This window comes from Mesoplodon densirostris, chromosome 15, assembly GCF_025265405.1.
Source record: "Mesoplodon densirostris isolate mMesDen1 chromosome 15, mMesDen1 primary haplotype, whole genome shotgun sequence".
Taxonomy (NCBI): domain Eukaryota; kingdom Metazoa; phylum Chordata; class Mammalia; order Artiodactyla; family Ziphiidae; genus Mesoplodon; species Mesoplodon densirostris.
In genome coordinates, this window is record NC_082675.1 from 41189602 (window position 1) to 41212546 (window position 22945).

General features: G+C 39.2%; 1 protein-coding gene across 5 annotated transcripts in view; it reads right to left on the bottom strand.

Moving 5' to 3' along the window:
• OSBPL1A (oxysterol binding protein like 1A) overlaps positions 1-22945 on the bottom strand; it is a 247180-nt gene that overhangs the window by 158385 nt on the left and 65850 nt on the right. For 4 of the 5 annotated variants that reach the window (XR_009534543.1, XM_060119253.1, XM_060119252.1 and 1 more), the window contains 4 exons: positions 22800-22898; positions 21006-21128; positions 14149-14230; positions 123-229 (listed from right to left, as the gene is read on the bottom strand). Coding sequence is in view for 4 of the 5 variants with exons in the window: in XM_060119253.1 (XP_059975236.1) it covers positions 123-229; positions 14149-14230; positions 21006-21128; positions 22800-22898 (411 nt within the window). In the remaining variant the exon portion in view is untranslated. The remainder of the gene's footprint in view (positions 1-122; positions 230-14148; positions 14231-21005; positions 21129-22799; positions 22899-22945) is intronic. The other variant, XM_060119255.1, reaches the window with a different exon arrangement.

Genomic DNA, 22945 nt, shown 5'->3' on the forward strand with positions numbered 1-22945 from the left:
GTCGTTGCCTTTATTAACTCTATTTTCTCCTACCTTTGGACAGTTTGAAAGCAATGATATATTGGATGATCAAGTGTGACACCCAAACAATTATTTTTAAAATTCAGTTCCAAACTACCTACCCCTTCTTGTTTGGTGAAGAGATTAAGGCAATCACTCAAAGCTACACAAGTTTCTCTAGAAGCTTCAGAGACAACTTCAACTTTCTGAAGGAATGATGGAAGCATTTCTATAAATAAAAAAATAAATAAAATGAGTAGGATTTTAAGTAATCTTAAAGTAAACTAAGACCACAAAAGTATTTTTATATCTACTAACCTCATGTTTCCTTCTAGCTGCCTTAAGCAAAGCATATAGTATATTCCTTGGGCATCATAATTAAGTACCTACTGTATGCAGGGCACATAAATTAGTACAGAAAAAGAAAGAACAAAGCCTTGACTTAGAAAAGCCTATATCCTAAAAGGAGAAGAGCCAGGACCTACTAAAAAAAAAAAAAAAAGGTTCATAGGAATAAATAATATATAATGTTTAAGAAAAACAGTTGTCAAGAAGGACTGATATCATTACTTATAAAACATTAACATTTCCTTTCATGATATTCATTACTAGATAAGTAATTTTATTCAAAGGCAAAGTGCTAAAAAGAGACAAAAATAATCCTGTAGTTGACAATGATGGCTAACAGATCTGAAGGTGGCATTAACTCAACTTCCCCTACTTCTTTTTTTTTTAATCTCATTAATAGGTTTTTAATATGATTTTTTAAAATTTATTTATTTATTTTATTTAATTTTGGCTGCGTTGGGTCTTCCTTGCTGCATGCATGCTTTCTCTAGTTGCGGTGAGCGGGGCCCACTTTTCATTGTGGTGTGTGGGCGTCTCATTGCGTTGGCTTCTCTTGTTGTGGAGCACGGGCTCTAGGCATGCAGGCTTCCATAGTTGTGGCTCGTGGGCTCTAGAGTGCAGGCTCAGGAGTTGTGGCGCACGGGCTTTGCTGCTCCACAGCATGTGTGAACTTCCCGGACCAGGGTTTGAACCCTTGTCCCCTGCATTGGCAGGAGGATTCTTAACCACTGCGCCACCAGGGGAGCCCTCCTCTACTTCTTATTTGGATAAATGTTTCGTATAAATAGGTCTTTCACTCTCAAAAATATGTCCCTGTCAAGGTCCAGCATCTTTCAGTATATGTTAAGTTGGGAAATAAATGATAATATCAGTATCTCCCCTGGACCCTTAAAGGAAATCTTAATCCACTTTACCATTACGGAAAACAAACAAACAAACAAAATAACATAACGTTGGCAAGAGAAAGCTGTAAAATACACACATGTCACTTAAGTGAAATGTCATATCCTGTCCAGATTAATGTGACAGAAATGTACTTAGTTGAAATAGCTTGGGATTTTATGTTGATTATACATTAGATCCTTCACATCTGTCCCTTCCATCAAATAAAAAAAATTAAGAAAGCTTTAAGAAAAAATAAAAGAGAAAGACAATTAAATCTGTAGCATCCTATGTATTTTAAGTAATTTTGATTTACGTAAAACACTATTCTTAAAACATGGTAAACAAGGTCAATAAACAAAGAATCAGGTAAATCCAAATGCCAGCAATTTGCAATGATTAGGCCATAAAACAGTGGGTTCCATCAAGAAACAAAAGTTTTCAAATGGAAAATGGAAAGAAAAATAAAATCTACAGAGAACATATGACAAATTATTTAGCCATTATTCTAAGTGATAAAGTTGTATTGCTCTGTTTTCTTCTTTTTTACATTTTCCAAATTTTTTATATGACATGATTTATTTTAGCAAAGACAAGTCCTTTCCTTGGAAAAAATTATTTCTCAAAACTCATAAGGCAGGGTTTCCCTGGTGGCACAGTGGTTGAGAGTCCGCCTGCCGATGCAGGGGACGCGGGTTCGTGCCCCGGGCCGGGAAGATCCCACATGCCGCGGAGCAGCTGGGCCCATGAGCCATGCCCACTGAGCCTGTGCGTCCGGAGTCTGTGCTCTGCAACGGGAGAGGCCACAACAGTGAAAGCCCCGCGTACCACAAAAACAAACAAACAAACAAAAACTCATAAGGCAAAAGTGGGCAACAAAAGGAAAAGGTCAGGGACTTCCCTGGTGGCGCAGTGGTTAAGAATCCACCTGCCAATGCAGGGGACACGGGTTCGAGCCCTGGTCCAGGAAGATCCCACTTGCCGCAGAGCAACTAAGCCCGTGTGCCACAACTGCTGAGCTTGAGCTCTAGAACCCGTGAGCCACAACTACTGAACCCCTGTGCTGCAACTACTGAAGCCTGTGTGCTACAACTCCTGAAGCCTGCGTACCTAGAGCCCATGCTCCGCAACAAGAGAAGCCACTGCAGTGAGAAGCCCATGCACCGCAACGAAGAGTAGCTCCCACTCGCCACAGCTAGAGAAAGCCCGCGTGCAGCAACGAAGACCCAACGCAGCCAAAAATAAAACAAATAAATAAATAAATTTATAAAAAAAGAAAAAAAAGGAAAAGGTCAGAGTGAATGAAAGTAATGAGTCCTTCATTAATATCTGGATATAAACACCAAATTGACATTTTATCATATTTTTCATCTTATGGAATAGAATTTCCTAGCTATTCTTTTTTTTTTTTTCTTTTTGCGGTATGTGGGCCTCTCACTGCTGTGGCCTCTCCCGTTGCGGAGCACAGGCTCCGGACGCGCAGGCCCAGCGGCCATGGCTCACGGGCCCAGCCGCTCCGCGGCATATGGGATCCTCCCAGACCGGGGCACGAACCCGTATCCCCTGCATCGGCAGGCGGACTCTCAACCACTGCGCCACCAGGGAGGCCCTCTAGCTATTCTTAATAATACCCAAATAATTGAAAACTACTATATTCTAAAATAATTTTGACTTTACATACTTTTTCTTTTTGAATCTTTGATACACACTGTGAAGATTTATTCTGTACTAGTTGCTAAACAGCAAAAGAGAGTACCATATGCTAGATGCCATGTGACTTAAATAGTACCTCAACAGATGTCTTACACAGAGCTGGAGACCAGGGATGTGAGGAGATGCACAAGAAGAAACAGACACAGCCTCTGCCTTCCAGAAATTATCTGGGTAACCTAGAAATTTTCCATTTTCATGGCACAAAGGATAGGAAGATGGTAGTACAGCCATTCATGGATACATTTCTTTTTATTAAATACCATCACATGCTTAACCATCTCCAATTTTGTGTATGTTTTAGATATCTCACTTAAGATACTTGTTGATTAGCATAAAACAAACATTAAATCTCTAAATAAATTTTAAGAATTTTACAAATTTTTAAACAAAACTGACTCTGCAAGCTTTCAAAAGATATTCTAAGAAATATATATTAAGACAAGTTTATAAGAATCTATTATTCAGAGTGTGTCAAATTCTTCTGTCCAAAACAGAGTCAAAAGTTACATAACTTGTCTGACAAGCTAGTATTCAAACAAGATGTCAGAATTAATATTAACTTGCACGGTGGGACGGTGTAAAAACCGTGGACTTTGGCAAATACTCTGGGCAGTGCTGCGTACCAGGGACAGTGGGTTCACACTGGTGTGCCTCTTATACAATGTCGTCTGCATACTGATTACATAAAAGGAAAACTACTAGGCTTCTAGAAAAGTTACCAACTGGGGAATCACTGCAAATATGTTTTAGCCAACTAATATTTAGAGACTGAGCCGTAATAAACAAATGCAAAAAGGCCAGTATGTTAACATATCTGGCCTACTCTGAGAACTGGACACTGTTAATTTGAAAAAAAAAAAGTTATTTTTTGTACTAAAAATATTGTTGAACTCGGGAAAGATGCTGGAAGATCATATGTGAAAAGCTTAACTTTAGAGACATGTATAAAAAGCTCACAATCTGTCGTTTTCATGATTACACTGTACAATTTTTAATTGGGTAAGTTTTAAAACTAGTGGGCAACAGCTTGTTTCTTGTTGCTAACAAGCTAAACCCTAACACAGAAAACTTCCATTGTTCTCCTTATATAGAAAAAGTCCACGCTCCTTAGACTAACATTTAAATCGTTCCATAAACAGTCAGCTTCAGCCAGACGGTTTTCCTGGAAATATCTGTTTTCCTAGAAATATTAACCTATTATATTTTACTGCTTTTAAACCTTTGTTAAAGATGTTCCATCTTCCGTGAATAATGGAAATAATAATTATTCATATTCAGAAGTTTCCCCACTTAACTAAAACTTTTTTTTTTTTCAAGGCCAAGTTTAAATGCTATCCTCCCCATTGAGCCGTCCTTAAATATCACTGTGGGATGTGACCTCTCCTACTGGACTCCAAAAGTAGCCACATCCACTTGTAATAGAGAACATGGGTATCGTACGTATGCTGACTCTCTGCTACCCTCGGTAAACTCTAAACCTCTTTAAGCCCCCAAATACCATGCACTGAACTTTGTACAAAAAAAAGACTCAAATGTTAAAAGACTAAGGAAAATAATAAAAATATTTTATTCCCATGGCTTACATAGAAAATCCAAATAGTTTTGGATTATTTAACTTTACATCAAAAGAACTACTGTATTTTACTTTAAAAATATATAAGATACAAACATTTTCATTTATATTACTATAGGTTGGCTAATTAGGGCAGATTGATAAATTATTTAAAACTACATTTTCTTTTTACTTGAGGCATAAGAAAATATAGTTTGCCTGTTTTTCAACATTCACTCAAATATTTCTATCACTGGGGATAAGATATTTTAAAAAAATAAACTGGATGAATGGCATTTCATTTCCTCAACCTAGTCCTTCTGGGAACAGTGCTGCCTTAAGTGTGTGGTTTGTTTTTTTTAAAGTAAACACAAACAGCAGAGAGAATAAACAGTCCCAAAACTATCTAGTGACAAAGCTAAGGTCATAGGAAATAAAGAAAATATCAAAATAAGACAATTTCTCTCCTGTGGTGAAAAAAATGCAGTGCATCTGACTACGTGCATGAGAGACATAATCTAACCTGCATGAGAAGAGGTGTTTTTAAAGTTATCTCATACTCAATTGGAATTATATAAATGCCTCAAGAAAATCAGTACTCTCTCCTCAAAATGGAGAAAAAGATGTTTGCACATAAAATCAACTATTCTTCTAAAAAACTTCTACTACATAAAGCCGTAACTTAAAAAAATATCGAGATTGGTAACGTTATATAAGATGTAAGAATATAAATTTATGTTTTCTTGTTCAAATTAAGATGATTAGCTTGAAATCAATCACCTACTAAACAGTACCACTGACCATTTGATCTGTATGTCTACATCTATACAATGTACACTAGTTGCAACAGAAGTATAAAATATATAGTTCAGAACAGCATGTGTTAAATGAGTTAAAGCATGAGTTAAATAAGAATAAGAAGATAATAAAAGGGATGTTATAAGATATAAATAGCAAACAAATTGTACATACATAAAAAATGTTACATATTCAGAGAAAAGAGTTACCATTATGGGACACAGTAATAAAGTGGAGTTTGATCAAAGTAATGGGACTTGAGCCTGATCTTGAAGAATAAGCTTTTTTATTGTTAAATACAATGCCCAATAAAACGAACATATCCAAAATATCTGTAAGTATTATTTTCAGATAGTACTGAAAATACTGGTCCTGAGAAGAAGAGAGTCTCAGAATTATGAGAACTCGAGAGGTTAGAGGATTTGCATCTACCATTTACTGAGTGGCTACCATGTGGCAGGCACTACACTCCAGGTGCTGGAGAGAGGGCGCAAGTAACTGAGAAATAGTTTTTGTCCTTAGCAAATTTGTAGTCTAGCAAGGAAAACAGAAAATAAAACAATTATTATTGAATGAACAGTTCTGATCAGAGGGCGTCTTTAGAATAGTAAGGGGAAAAACATATTTGTTGGAAAAAATAAATTGAATTTATTTAAAATTTTAGAAAAGAGTGTACCAGTTAGGAAGACCTTTTGGGGTCAAAACAGGAAAGAAACCAGCAGAACTATGAAATGTATTTTGCATTCTTTTGCAAACAAGAGTGAACGGAGGGCTTCCCTGGTGGTGCAGTGATTAAGAATCCGCCTGCCAATGCAGGAAACATGGGTTTGAGTCCTGGTCCGGGAAGATCCCACATGCCGCGGACCAAGTAAGCCCGTGCACCACAACTACTGAGCCCACACACCTAGAGCCTGTGCTCCGCAACAAGAGAAGTCACTGCAGTGAGAAGCCCGTGCACCGCAACGAAGAGCAGCCCCTGCTCACGGCAACTAGAGAAAGCCCGCGCACAGCAACAAAGACCCAATGCAGCCAAAAATAAAAAATAAAAATTAAAAAAATAAATTTATAAGAAAAAAAAGTGAAGGGAGGCAAGGAGGAAGATTTTATTGATTAAAATCTCCATCAAAGGCTATCACTGGGGACCTCCCTGGTGGCACAGTGGTTAAGAATCCGCCTGCCAATGCAGGGGACACGGGTTCGAGCTCTGGTCCAAGAAGATCCCACACGCCGCGGAGCAACTAAGCCCATGCGCCACAACTACTGAGCCTGCAAGCCAGAACTACTGAGCCTGAGTGCCACAACTACCGAGCCCGCATGCGTAGAGCCCGTGCTCCATGACAAGAGAAGCCACTGTAATGAGAAGCCTGTGCACTGCAATGAAGAGCAGCTCCCGCTCGCCACAACTAGAGAAAACCCACACACAGCAACGAAGACCCAATGCAGCCAAAAATTAATTAATTAATTAATTAATTAATTAATTAATTAGGAAAAAATAAAGGCTATCATTGGATTTACATCACTCCTGACTGTACTGTCCTGGCTATGAGCTGCTAACCTTATTTGTGGTAGTGGTCTTGTGAGAAAAACCAGTCAACAAAGTAAATGATTCAGGTAGAGTCACATGTGACCCAGGGACCTCTGTCTCCAGCAAGTCAAGAGAGAGGCACTAGTAGGGTCTGTGCCCCAACAAATAAGGTGAAGAGTGAGAGAATACGATGGTGTTTCCTCCTATGGACTGGGCAAAAGAAACACAAGTAATAAATCACTTAGTTTCATAACCACTTTGCATCTCTATTTGACTCCTCAACCTGGCTGTCTGAAAGGAAGGCTGGACCCGGGACAGCAGCTCCCTCGCCAGTGCCCTGTATGACAGACCTGGGCAGGAGCAGCTGTGGTGGCCTGAGCTCTGCTTGCTCTTCCTGCCCCTTCTAAGACCTGAGGAGGCTGGGTCTGCCCAGAGGGGAAGATGGAAACACAAAGTGCTACAGTAAAGGCGATTAGTGCCACGACAGGAAAAGTGGAGGGTGGTTTGGAAACACACAGTAAGAACACTTAGGCCCATCTTAGAGAAGCCAAGAAGTTTCTAGAAGCTACACTTAAAAGATGAGGAAAAGCTAGTACTTCACACAATGGGAACAAGACCCTAAAGCATGAGAAAAGTTCAGTGCTACTGAACACTGAGTAAGAGGAAGGAAGAGGTGAGAGATGAGACTGGTGATGCGAGCAGACACAGGTCAAGGTAGAGTGCAATTACCCTAAGGCACTGGAGGCCACAAGACCTGATCTGTCTTTAGAGGCACCTCTCAAACCACGCCGTGGAACACTCCCTGGAGGCAGCACGGCCAGTCAAGAGGGCCTGCAACCTACAGGCAGGACGGCTGTAGCCTACGTCAGTGTCCTGATGGGGGGACAGAGAAGGGGACAATGGAGAGACAAAGGAGACACAGAACGTGCTGCGCAGGAAGGATGCACTCCAAGGTTAAGATGACTCCAAGGTTTGGGCTCAGGAAATTGTATCAAACCGTCATGTGTTCTTTCAGATGAAAAATACCAGAAAGAACCTCAGGACAAGAAAAGAGAAGAAAAAAACTGACAGGAAAAATAAAGAGGATTTCTTTGTTGCGAGCTGGAAACTTCAGCCCTACATCAATCCCACCGTCCCCTCGAACTTCTGAACAGGAGACTGGAAGGATTTAAACAGCACCTCAACTACAGCAGCCAAGAGACTGTCCTCAACAAATTCTACCTTTCACTGTAGATGCAGATCTAGGGATGAAAATCCGTAACCTTTTCTAGTTCACAGATCAAAAGTTTAGGAGTAAATATAGATTTCTCCATTTAGTCCAGACTCATTATTGGCTAAGAGCAGTCACTGGAGCCAGGGTGCCCAGGGGCAAACCCTGTCTGGTTTTTTACTAGCTGTGTGACCTAAGACAAGTTACCTAAGCTCTCTGTGTCCCTGTTAGCTTATTTATAAAATGGACATAATAGTTGTTATGTGCTAACACTGGGTTGTTATAAGGAATAAAAGAGTTAATATATGCAAAGTATACAGAACAATGCACAAAAAAAGGCTGTATGTGGCTGCTGTTATTCTAGATAATACAATTTGCGGATTACTGATATATTTTACATTAGAAAGTACATGGGACACTTGTACCTGGCTTACTAAGCTGATGGAGAAACATCCCTCTAACCCCAACCCATAAAGATGCTGATAAAATAATAATTAAATCATATATAGCCGAGTTTGAAAGAACAAAATCCCAGATACGCTGGAAACCAGCAGAGAAGTCAAGGCTGACAGAAGAGGCGCATGCCAGGGAGGGCATGGTAGGGAAGGCCAAGCACAGGGGTGTCAGAGGTCAGCTAGGACATAAAGCAGGGGCTGAAAGCCGTGCCTTCACACCTACATGAGGGGGAGATGTGGCTCTGGTCTCACCAAGCAGAGCAAGGCCTTGACCCCCAGTGAAAGCAGGAATGGGCTCAGGGAAGCAGTGAAGAAGGGCACTTTCTGCCTAGTACTGTAGGTGGGAATCATGAAACACAGAAATCCCTCGCTCAGGCTGCATCTAGATATGCAATCCAATTTTAAAACTATTACATCCTCAACAGAAACAGACAAAGAACTACCGTGTAGGGACACTTCCATAATCCAGGAGGCAGAAAAAAACAAGCTCTCAATAAAAAGCTAAAATCCACCGTGAAGGAAACAATCCATCCTAAGGGACAGTTAGCCACAACAACTTGAGACGTAAGAACATGCTGAAAGGGGCTTTAACTTTACACGCTTAAAATTATGAGAGATAAAGTTCAAAATATATGTAACATGAAAGAGCAGGCTTCTATGGAAAAAATTAAAACTTTAAAACCACCACCTAGAATTTCTAGAATTACGAAATATAATTAGGATTAGAAAGTCAAAGGATTAAACAGCCAAAATAGATCAAACTGAGAAAGAAACTGAAACTAGAAAACAGATCTGAGGAAACTGCTCAGAATGTAACAGAAAAATAGAAAGAGAATGAGGAACTACGCGGCGGGGAGTAAATAAGAAGGTTCCACACATACCCACGAGGAGTTTCAGCAAAGAGAACAGAACAGATGAAGAAGCACAGTGTGAGGAGAGAACAGCGAAGAACTTTTCTAGATTGAAGAAAGAATGAAAGAGTCTTTGAATTAAAAAACATCTCAAGCAGCAGATATCAAGGCAGATTAAAAGCACAAAACACCAAGGACAAAGTGGAGATCTTTGAAAAGCCATAAGTGAACATAAAAAGAAAAAAAAAAAGACTCTTCACCAAAGAATCATCATTAGAATATCAGAAGTCAGAAGAAATTGGAATCACATCTTCAAAATGCTAATGGACGGTAACTGTAACCCAGTGGGGATAAAAAAAAAAAAAAAAAGATTTAGATGAGAGAGAAATTCTACCACCCGCAGACCCTCAGTCAAAGAACTACCACAAGTCTGCCTCAGGAAAAACACTGAAACCACAGGAGAAGAGTAGGATATAAAAAGCAGTGGCACTGACTGCGGAACCCCTATTGGTAAAAGAATGCAAAACACTCTCCAGTGTGGACAGCTTCTTCCCCAATTTGTTTGTCTCTATAAGGTCTCACCGAATTGTACAATCTGTTCGCTCATTAACTTGACAAAACAAATGCAGTACTTGTTTCTCCCTGAGTTCAACAGAAATAAGTTATAAATTTATTAGCTAAATACGTTATTCATTTTATTCACTCAAAATGCGTGTGTGTGTGTGTGTGTGTGTGTGTGTGTGTGTGTGTGTGTGTGTGAATGGGAGGGGAGGATGGGTAGGAAGGAGAGGGGGAGAAAGGCAAACGAGCACAAGCTCCTACCACATGCCATGCGCTGTTTAGGAGCTGAGGATAATCAGTGAATAAAACAGACCAAAGTGCCTCCCTTCGTGGAGTTTATATTCCAAAAGGAGAGGCAGACAGTCAACTCCACACACATATATAGGAAGGTTGATAAGTGACAAAGAGAAGAATAACACAAGGAAGGGGATAGCCAGTGCTGGAGCTGGAAGTTTAGCCGGGACTTGTTATCAGGAATGTCCTGGCAGGAAGAGCCAGCAAAGTCAAAGTGTAACTGAAAAGAATTTTAAAAAGAGATGACTCAAAGATGAGGAGCGTGAGCGAACTAACAGAGAGGAATGCAGGCCAGTTACCACCCTGGGACAGCGGGGCCAAGGCAAGGTACAGGAGGAGCTGGAGCCACAGAATGGGGCCCGTGGCGGGGTGGAGCCCAGCAGCAGGGTTAGACCACAGCCTGCAGGAGGGAGCAGGGTAACCCCGACCTGCTCCTCCTCCCACCCCTCCACCCATCTCCGCACAGGACCTCCCATTTGCTGGACCCAATCAGAGGGCCAAGGGCAAAGAACCCCTAGTAATACTTCTAAAGTCGACAGTGATCACGGGCCCAAAGCACCAAGCAGGGCAGAGAACAGCTGTGGAGGAGCAAACCAGTGCAGGCGGCAAGAGAGGGCCTCAGTGGGAAGGTTCTGCTGGAGTAGAGACCTGGGGAGGGAGGGCGAACCCTGGAGTAAAGCCTTACAGGCAGAGATGCCAGAACACCCGCCCAGGCCCAAGGCAGCTTTGAGGGACAGCAAGAAGGCCAGTGAGGCTAGAGAGAGGCAGGTGGGGGAACCAGGAGATGAAGACAGAGATGAGAGGGGACTGGAGGGCTCTGTAGATCATTAGAAGGACTCTGTCTTTCACTCTAAGTGAGAAGACCTGGAAGCAAATGGATGTTTTGAGCAAAGGACATCAACCCACTGATGCTTTAGAAAGATCCCTGGGACAGGGACTGTAGGGACAAGGGTGGGATCTGAGTCAGGAGGCTGTTTTAATAGTGCATGTAGGAGACAAGGGTGGCTTGGACTGGGGTGGCAACAGTCAAGGTGGTGATAAGAATATTTACTCAACGCCTAGAATTTTGAGGAGAGTTTTAAGTGGGTTGAATAAAAGTGCTTTTCCTTTTAAGATATTTTTCTTTTAGATAACTGAAAACATGCAAATGTCTTTAACCAGGGATTTACTATATACATTTAGTAACATGCAATAAAGTGCATGCATTAAACTTGGCATGTAAAGTAATATATCTTTTTTGGAAAGTAACTTAGCAGTATATATCAATAGGCTCAAAAATGTTAATATACTTTCACCAATTAATCCCGCTCAAAAATGTTAATATACTTTCACCAATTAATCCCACTTCCAAGAATCCTATGGTAATAAAGTGATGTGATTAAATATAAATGTACAATACAACATTATTTATAATAGTCAAAACCTGGCTGCTACACCTAAAGGTAAATTTAAGGTTGTCAGGGAGAACAGATTGACTGCATGGCTTTCAGGAAGTCTTCCAAAAGTTTTATAAGTTTGAGTGATTTTATTTGTTTTCACAGCCAGGCTTTTGGTGAAGATAAAATAGTAGAGATTTTAAAACAGCATTCTTTGCACCTTGAATGATGTGTTGCCAATGTCAGATACATAAATTTGGCATTAATCCAGGCAGAAATTAGGTTTAAGGTCCACTCATGAAAATGAAAGCATTATTTTAATAGAGGACATTTCAGACCAAAGACACTGTTTGGTCTAAAGTGTTTACGGGGGTCACGGGGGAGAAGAATTGTAAATAAAGCTAAAAAAACAGTTTGTGATCGGGCTATGAAAGTCCTTAAATGCCAGGATAAAGAGGTTGCATTTTATTCTGTAGTTTCAAGGACACTTAAAAGATTTTCTCAACAGAAAAAAAAACCATTTATAATAATTTTTTTTAAAAGTAACTTTCTAAAATTAATCTGGCAGCAATAATGCAGTATTTCACAGAATCTGAGTTGGAAGAGGTCCTGAAAGGCTTCTGATTCAATTCCCTTTAAGGATGGAATGCAGGAGGTTCCCAAAGGCAGGGAGACTAAAGGACAGGCTGCTGCAGTGATTTGGATTGAGGTGGTGCAGAACAGGTACCGTAGAAGACGCAATAGGGAAGAAGGGCGTTGAGTCTTAAAGTCCATGTTCATATAGTTTCGTACTAAAATGTAAGACAACTAACAATTTCAACCACAAGAGCTGGACTCTGCCCACAAACACTTTCGTTTTTCATCTTGAGAAGTCACTGGCAAACTATGTAGGCAGTTGGGAACAGGATGTGTATCTATCAGCTTCCTTTAATAAAACACATGGTACAAGATTATTCTGTACAATCCCTGGCATTAAGAGCAGACTCAGTTACCTTCAAAACTCCAATTCCATTCATGAAATTATCTCAACCCTATTTACTTAGTATTTACATAAAATGTAGTTTTATTTATCTACACCAATCTTTCAGAAAATAACGTCTATAATTTCTGAACATAATTTCTATACATAATTGTTTACATATAAACCCACTGACTTTTACTGTAGATATATGAAATAGAATTGTCAGATCACAGTCAAATATTTCAAAGTTTCCCAGATGACACTGTCCAAAATGAAATCACTCTTGCGGTACTGAGTATCATGTATGTCTCTAAGTGCACAAATGATGCATGCCATCATTATGAGTGACATGTCATACCAACGATCTGAACCAAGAGATCTGACTCAAGGTTTAAAAGAAAAAAACAATGTAATTTGGTTGTAGTTCTCATATAATTTCTTTCTTTGGTCCAAGTTAACAAAATTAATCCTTATATTTCATCTCACTCTATACAGTTTCTGTATCTTTTAAATGTTGTTAGTATCTCTGCTTAGTTTTGATGGTTTTTGGTGAGGATGGTATTTTAAAAGCCCATTGATGGTCACAGTTGCATAGCTCTGTGAATATACTAAAAGCCACTGAATGGTATACTCCACATAGGTGAATTCTAGGCTTATGTGAATTATGTCTAATGAAGCTGTTATTATTTTAAAAGCCCACTGAGGATGAAGAGCCTTAAGTAATAAAATATCCTTGCTTGCAATTAATAATCAAAATGACTTGACTGCTGTCCTTCCCAAAGCTACCATCACTCATATAAATACGTTGTTTGTTGAACTGAAGTAAAGGGATGCCCAAGGTATATCTGGACAGATACAGAACACTTATGTTCAGTTTACTCTAATATTAACATTTCTTCACATTCCCTGGGCACACGTAAACTAGATCATGATTAAAATCAGTAGTTAATCATAAACTTACAGACAACTCAGTTGATTATATTTCAGTGGAGTTCTTTATAAACACATCATAGCTAAAGTCTAAAGCAACTGTTAAGAGTCTTAAGTCTAAGGAACATGATAACTGTTTAATTTATAATCAATAATTTTTTCTCAAAACCTAATTTGTGTATTGGATTTTATATTGGGATTTTGTATTTTGTACTGGATTGTATTTTGATTTTTGGAGTATTTATAATTAACTCCTGATAATTCATAACTAAAGGAGAGTAAAGGCACAAAAAATTACCTTTGAAAGGGAGATTAATAATTAGACAAATTCACACATACATTCACAGAATGGCAAAAGACTGCCAACCCCTTCATTTTATAGATAGGGAAACCAAGGCTCAGAGAAATTAAATGTTCTGCTCAAAAGTAACAATTAATAAGTGGCAGAACAAGGATTCAAACCCAAGACAATTTGACCGCAAAATCCAAGTCTTCTGGGATTCATAAACAGTCTCACTACGTAGCCAAAATGAATTCACAGCCCCAAAAGGTTAACTTTAACTTTTTCAAATACAATTCTGAATTCAAACCCCAAAATTATCTAAACTGTATAGTCAACCAAAGGGTGAACATCTATGATAATGGGTTGTGTTCAAGAGTGGGGTGTGGGGTGTGGGGTGTGTCTTTTTTACCTTTAGCCACGTCACACTCCTTAATCATTCTGAGAAAGTTGGAAATTTCCCTGTCTAGTCTCTGCTGGCATATCTGTGCTTTCTGGAAAAGGAAAAAAGAAGAAGACAAAGTTAAACTAATAACGGATTTTTACAGTACATATGCTTTAATGTTTCCATCAAAACTTTTACTTCATAGGTTGATACACTGTAATAATTGAGACATATTCCTAACAGAGAGAAAAAGGGGAGAGAAAATTGCCTTAGAAACTGAATATAACCATTAGTTAATCACACACAGATTAATAAAAATAAATCTAAATTTTAAATACATTCAACAGGTCAAGCACGTACCATACAACTGCATTAATTACTTCTAATAACTCATTACATAATATATATCTGAGGAGTTAGATTTCTGATTTATTCACACTTTTAGTAGCCTTCATTAAATTCATCGAGAAATTATAAAATGCACCCATTAAGAATATATTTTAAAAACTGCTTTTGCTTAAAAACTCCAGATGGTGCTAACATTTGGAAACCACAAGCTGCTTTTCGTTCAGCAATCTAAGCGCACACAGCCCTCACATAATCAGACCAATAAGGACATCTTCTTAGTAAGTAAAAGCTTGTAAAAATAAGGGACAGCATTCATTTTTCCTTGTAATTTGACATTTCTACATATTTAGATCCCTAAAAGCAAAACATAAATACAGAGTTTCATGATGTAAGTTGCATCCCATCTTAGTATAGATTTGGAAGTCCAAAATGAAAAAATCAGATAAAACCATTTATTACATTAACAATGTAATTTTGAAGTTAGTTTTATTTAGTTTCCCTTTAAAGGGAACTAAGAAGCAAGAAAAAGCAAGCAAATCATAATTGTAAAGTTGGTTGGTTACGACAATAAGAAAATATTCTGAGAACTTTGATCTTACCAATATTAGGTTCACATTGTTGCAGGTAAGGTAATACACTTAGCCTGTGAATCTTCCCTATTTGGTACTCCTAATCTCAACTGACTCATCCCCAAAACACTTTTGCTCCCCCTAAATCAGACCTAAGTGCCAAGGTGATATAGGTACGCATGCTTTTCACCTTATAAATTTTTCAGTGCTTCTGAAGCTCAGCTCAACCACAGCAGAATTACTTGTGGTACCACACTAGGGACAAGCAATGTTCTCTTTAAAACGTACATTACTCTATTTTGAGAGCTCCAACAACATAAAAATGCAATTCACTTTTTTTGCGGGGGGAGAGGGAGAGGGTGAATACCTACACTGTGCAATTTGAAACACCAAAGAAACTGTATGCTGGATCATTTTTCCAGACATAGCCTGTAAATACACGTTTAAGGAAGGAGAAAAGTCAACTGGGGACCACTGAAGATATGCACTGCACAACCAAATGTTACCACTCATAATTTATTAATACAAAATCGTCATTTTCACTCTCTACATAGTTAATACCCCTGCCCATGCGCACGGTGCGCCAGTGCTACTGTTTTCTCTGTTTTCTCCTACGGTGAAAGTTAGCTGGGTGCACAAAAGCAAGCACTGGCTTCATTTGCAGACTGTGAATCTGTGATCAACATCATAGTTCCTGTGGTTACCGTTAAAGATAAGAAACACTATTACATTCATCTTCCCTTGGCCTATCTGATAGTTACTGAAAAAAGTTCCCTTGATCCATAATTTATTTAAGAGTTACAATAGGTCAGCTGGAGAAGATGTGATCAACACATACTGTTTTATAGTTGGGTACAAATGTGTGTCATCTATTCTAAACAATTAATGCCATTTAATTGATGCAAAAAACCCAGAAAGGGGTTATTAATACAATTTTTTAAAACCACATTCTTCAATTTGTTATCATTTCCTTGTAGCAGCTACTGGTTATATTACAAAAGCCTAAAAATCTAATTAGGAAGGTTAATACTTATGCATTCTTTGCAGAGCCCAGCATGGTGTCTCACTGACTTCTATGCCATGCACCTTATGTCGGGTTTTAATTTTTCTAGGTTTTAATTTTTTTTTTCGCCATGCTGTGCAGCTTGCGGGATGATCTTGGTTCCCTGACCAGGATCAAACCTGTGCCCCCGTGCAGTGGAAGCGTGGACTCCTAACCGCTGGACTGCCAGGGAATTCCCTAGGTTTTAATTTTTATTTACACTACATAAATGAGATCCCACTTGAGCAGTGTTCTAATACCCGAAGTGAGACAGTATTTTAAATCCAGGTTATCTGGCACAGAGCCCAAGAACAGGAGCACACCCACAGACCTGGGCTGCAGAGAGTCGGAGGCACCCAGGTTGAGAAGCCGGGCCACAATCAGGACACCGGTCTCCTGCAGCTACTTCTGCCCACCCAGACTTCCGCTGTTGGTTTTGTTTAAGTTGATGTTTAACTACTTTATCAACCCTGACATATGAGAGAGTTCAAAAATGTATATCAAGGGCTTCCCTGGTGGCGCAGTGGTTGAGAGTCCGCCTGCCGATGCAGGGGACACGGGTTCGTGCCCTGGTCCGGGAGGATCCCACATGCTGCAGAGCGGCTAAGCCCGTAAGCCATGGCCGCTGAGCCTGCGCGTCCGGAGCCTGTGCTCCGGGAGAGGCCACAACAGTAAGAGGCCTGCGTACCGCAAAAAAAAAAAAACCAACCAAACAAAAATGTATATCAAGGGGGTGGGCATTTAGGGAGGAGTGGAGCGGGTAGGAGAGAGAGGTCATTAATTCCAGCCTATTTGCCACGTACAGACAATCCACATTTGGTTAATTAAGAACCGAAGCATTAGCAGATACAGACTACCATATATAAAATAAACAACAAGGTCCTACTGTACAGCATAGGCAACTGTATTCAATATCCTGTAGTAAACCACAATGGAAAAGAAGAAAAAGAGTGTATGTATATGTATAACTGAATCACTTTGATGTACACCAGAAACTAACACAACACTGTAAATCAACTATACTTCAACTAAAAAAAAAAAAAAACCAAAGCAGACTGCCTTCTCAGAAATAAAAAGAAACTAATGATACATACAACACCACAGGTGAAAGATGACAGGCACCAAAGAGCACATATGATGTGATTCCATTTAGATGGAATCCTAGAATGGGCAAAGCTGACAATGCCTGTGAAGACAGAGCAGATCAGTGGCTGCCTGAGATGGAGTGGAGGGCACTGTCTGGAAGGGGCACCAGAGAGCTTTTTGAGGTGATAAAAATGTTCTACACCTTGATAGGAGCGGTGGTTACACAGGGTATTTGTCAAAACACATCACGCCGAAGATGCTAAAATGCCCTCATTTTATTACATAAAAATTGTACCTTAATAATATTGATTTAAACTTTAAAAATAATGGTTGTAGGGCTTCCCTGGTGGCGCAGTGGTTGAGAGTCCGCCTGCTGATGCAGGGCACACGGGTTCGTGCCCCGGTCCGGGAGGATCCCACATGCCGCGGAGCGGCTGGGCCCGTGAGCCATGGCCACTGAGCCTGCGAGTCCGGAGCCTGTGCTCTGCAACGGGAGAGGCCACAACAGTGAGAGGCCCGCGTACCGCAAAAACAAACAAACAAAAAAATGGTTGTAAAACCCTGATAGCTTTCCTCTGCAGAAAACAGCCAGCACTGCAAGTACTGGTGCCCCGTACTCATCTCCAAATCTTCCTAACTCCAGCCAAATCCACTTCAAGGATAACCCCACACTCCATCTTCCCTCAATCTAAGGCAGTCCACAGCACACTGATTCTCTTTGGTACCTGGTGATTTGTAATCTTCTTAATGTTGTATTTTGCATTAGTTATCTACACAAAGTTAAAAGAAAGAAAGAAAAAAGAAACACAATACACGGAGAAAGGCAACTCTCCCTCACGTACTTGTCAGCCCTAGAGTCCCTGTCTTCCCCCTTTCCCAGTCTCAAAGCAACAACTGCTAATAATTTCTCATCTTTCCTGGGATGATCTAACCTATACAAATGTGTGTGTGCATCCCTGCTTTCTTTCTGCCATGTAGAAGCATATTAGATACACCATTTAACACCTTGCCCTTTTCACTTAGCTATAAATCTTAACTATATCAATATATATATATAAATCTGCCTGATTCTTGTATGGGCGTACCAACCACTCTATCAGCTTTGAGTTGATGTACACGCATCTTTCTGCACATTCACTTTAATTAGAAATCATTTCTTCTTCAGTCATGAAAATCTGATATTACTTTCTCATTTGGTTTAAATATAGCATCATCTGCTCATTATTTCTTACAACACAGGTACAATTCAGAGCCTATTAGAATCAAGAGGTCGTCAACAAAGAAAAACCCCACTCTCCTAGTGCCCCCTCAAAGCTAAGAGCCTACCCCAACTTGATCCAACAGAACTTTCTACAATGATGAAAACATTCTATATCTGCACTGTCCAAGGTGATAGCCACATGTAACTATGGAGCACTTGAAATGTGGCTAGTTAAAATGAGGAAATGAGTTTTTCATTTAACTCCAATTCATTTAAATGTAAATGTATCTAGTAGCTATCATATTGGACAGTGAAGTTCTGTACCAATAGTTGCTTAAATTTCTCTTCCAATTTTTATTTCTGAAATATTTTCAAGTTGCCACTAAGGCAACAACTGTAAGGCCAGTATTTCTATTTGTCTTACACTTTTCTCCCTGTAGGCCTAACCTCAAGGCAGTGACAGACTGAAGGCTAAGAGAAAATGTTTTAAGTTTTTGGAGACCCTCATTTAGGTGGAGCTAAAGTGGGACCAAGAGCATCATATAACACGGTCATTTTTTCAGTGTGGACATGCCCCCATTCCCCCAATTTCTTATAGATCTACTTACTCGTCCAAAAGCATGTTGAGGAAATGAGGTTAATTTTATGTTAATTCAGGAAGTTTCAGAACATTCCAGTCCTAGAGCTCCTCATTTCCTTTAGAAAGTCTATAGACATGTAGAATAGGCCTATTTCACAAATTGGTCTGAGTATTTCCTTGCAACCAAAGAACCCAGGGATTGAGGGCATTTTGGAGCCCGTCTACCACAAGCTACCCATCAACATACATCAAAGTTCATTTCAGATTTGCCCATTTTTGACCAACCTCCACAAACTGAGACGGAGTCAGAATTCCCAGAGTTAGCATTCAAATTCTGTTGGACAAAGATAACTGTATAGCCTGCAAAACCTCAAGTACTTAATACTGGCTGAGACTCTCATTGACTTCAGGTGCTATAAAATCTAGAAGGCAAAAACCTCAGGGCTTTAAAGTTTACACAATATTCAAATAAAGAATAAAATAAAAGGTACAGTTGTGGCTGATAACCCTAAAATTTGAAAATTGAGCTAAAGAAGAAACATTTCTTCAAGGAAATTTTTTAATGATATGCAAGTTAGTATGCTTTTATTTTACCTGTAACTTCCATTAAATAGGTCTTAAAATTACCATAATCCTGGGAAATTGTTGTGCTTTGTAAGCCCTTCCAGGTTTTATCATTTACCTTATATTGAGGGTGGATAAATAGGGAAAGATTTCTTTTTCACTTAGGGAACCTGACCAGAAGTTAAAATATTTAGCACAGCTTTATTTTTTACTTGTTTAACATGATTTTGGCCAGAGATATTTAAACCTTCTTTATTTACCTGAACAGTTTTAATGTTATTTAGATGCTCTGGTAGATGTTACTTTTGCAAAGTTCACTGATCTGAAAATTATGTTTACGGCTGTCACCATATTCGGCCTTAAAATAGAAGGAGTGCTGGTAAAGCAACAGTCAACTACTGGGGAATGTCTTCAGCAAAACATGGAAGGGCTCAAATTCTCTAACGTTCCATCATAAATTAAGATTAGGGATCAAAAGTGTCAAAATCTCTTTCTTACTTTAAAGTTATAGGTCCCCAATAAAACTCCTTAGGTATTAGCGAACTTAAATTCACTAAAGTTGTTGATTTAGAAACATTCAAATCCTGCAATAAATTCATTTCATTAAAAAAAAAGATTACCAAATGTAAAATAGATAGCTAGTGGGAAGCAGCCACACAGCACTGAAAGATCAGCTTGGTGCTTTGTGTCCACCTAGGGGGTGGGAGGGAGACGCAAGAGGGAGGGGATATGGGGATGTATGTATATGTATAGCTGATTCCCTTTGTTATACAGCAGAAACTAACATACCACTGTAAAGCAATTATACTCCAATAAAGATGTTAAAAAAAAGATTAAATTTAGTAGGCAAATTCATATGCTCTGACATAATTATTCAGATTGAAACACATCATCCTTTCGTAGTTCTAATTCTTCCAAACCCATTCATTTAAAAGGTATAGCCAGAAAACTGATGCCAAGAAAAAAATAGCTATTTCACTTCAACTACTTATGTTGGTATTTCTCTATGGATGAGGCATTGATGTCACTTCAGATGAGGGCCTCTCCATTCATTACTGATGCTTTACCTTACCTCTAATCAATGAAGTTACAGATTACAGGTGCTTTTAAATGAAACTACAGACCAGGAAAGGTATCACTATCACTATATCTGAAATATACAGTGAAGTCATAAAGGGCAGTAAGGCAAGCAAGCATGCTCCCCCTAGGGGCGGCAGCTTTCAAAGAGAATGACAATCTGATTACAACATAAAAATCTTAACCAGAAATGATACACGTAGGCACATGCCTATCTTTAGAGACTATTTACTGAGACATCTAATAGTTATTACTGTAACAGAGACAGTGTAAGTGGCATGAGAATATTACTGGAAAAGTAATACTACTTCTGCTGTGAGAAATCTTAATTTCAAAACCTCATATTTAAAAAAAAAAAAATTCTTGGTAAAACCTGAGTGATAGAGTTCGGTATACAGGTCAGGTTTTCCTATTTACCTCTAAGGATTCCTTCAAGTCTACAGCAGAAACTGCATCTTCCTCTTCATCATCTGTCAACTGGTCCTGGGAACAGTAGTGAGTGCTGTAAGCAGAATGCTCTTCTATTGCTTCCAGCCAGTCCTGGAATAATACAAGGATTTAAATAAAAGTAAAACACACTTTTACTCAAAACAGATATTATGACAACAATCTGGGAAGAATAAAATGTACATGAAGAAAAAAAAATATTACGGCCTCAAAAAAACAAAACAAAACAAAAATTCCCAACAAAATAATGATGCAGGTCTCTTGTCCATGACATGTCTGGATAAAAAATTTTCCCAATACTTTAAAAAATACCATCTATAAGTTTACATATTCATTCATATTAATACTGAAACACATTATAAAAACTAAACAATGGGTGGAGAATCTTGCACTTAGAATTATAGGTTCTCAACACTGTTGAATAAGTTACTGTATAAGATGCATCCAGAAACAATTTACCAACTTGCCATAAGCGCAAGACAGACCATTTTAAGAGAGCCAACAATTACTCTGATGCTTTAATTTTTACTATGTTTTTAAAAAATTAGTGGGACTTCCCTGGTGGTCCAGTGGATAAGACTCCCCACTCCCAACACAGGGGGCACAGGCTGAGTCCTGGGTCAGGGAACTAGATCCTGCATGCACGCGGCAACTAAGAAGTCTGTGTGCCGCAACTAAGAAGTCTGCGTGCTGCATCTAAAGATCCCACATGCCGTGACGAAGACCCGGTGCAGCCAAAATAAATAGATAAATAAATAAATAACAAATATTTTTAAAAATTAGTGATTTCACAAAAAGATGGAATGCTTGACCTAAAAATATCTATCTTACTTCTACCTCATTTCTTGCAGCATTTTTCAGGGTCAAATCTTACCCTTTTATGAAATTTTGGGACAGTCACGTTTTGTATTGTTTAGGGTTCTCTGCAAGGCCAAAGTTAACCGCTCTGGAAAATAGAGCCTTTTAACACCTTACATAATTTACAAAAAACAAGATAAGTCTACGAATATTGCTTTGATCTAAAGGGATATGGAGTCTCCATTAAATAACTACACAATGAATTTCCGTCACATCAATCCCTATTTCTTGCTTGCTGCTATTGTTCAGTTTACCACAAAGAAAGGCTGAGTCTACACTGTAATAAATTACAGGGGCTTCCCTGGTGGCACAGTGGTTGAGAGTCCGCCTGCCGAGGCAGGGGACGCGGGTTCGTGCCCCAGTCCGGGAGGATCCCACGTGCCGTGGAGCGGCTGGGCCCGTGAGCCATGGCCGCTGAGCCTGCGTGTCCGGAGCCTGTGCTCCGCAATGCGAGAGGCCACAGCAGTGAGAGGGCCACGTACCGGAAAAAAAAAAAATTACAGTGTAATTACACTGTAATAAATCAGAACACCTGGGCTGGAGCCAGGTTCTGTTACTTGCAAGTTGCATGAGCTTGAGAGGTCACTTCAATCTTGGTCTTCAGTTTTCCTCACCTATAAATTCAGGGGTAGACTAAATAATCATTTAGGCTTTTTTCCAAAACTAATAAGGGCCTCTTACCTTCACAGAACCAAAATTTAAAAAAAAAAGAAGAACAGAAAATACCTGCAGGTACATGTTGATAAGGAATTAATTCCTAAGCCAAATTTCAAAAGTTTCATATAATCACTCCCGTTAAAAAGGTACAATCAACAAGATGTTAGATGTTAATATTGAGCCTACCTTATATTCTTCATGTTCTTAAATGTTAAGTTTTATGAAAGATAAATGAATCCATAAAATTACCTCTCTTGTCTGCTGAAGGCTATTCTTAGGAACCCTGAAGCCATGGACAGTGTCATCGAAGCATTTAATAAAGAAGAGGCAGCTATCAGTGGGTTTTACCTTGGATATAAAGAAGTCAGTAAGACAACATCACTCATGCCCATACA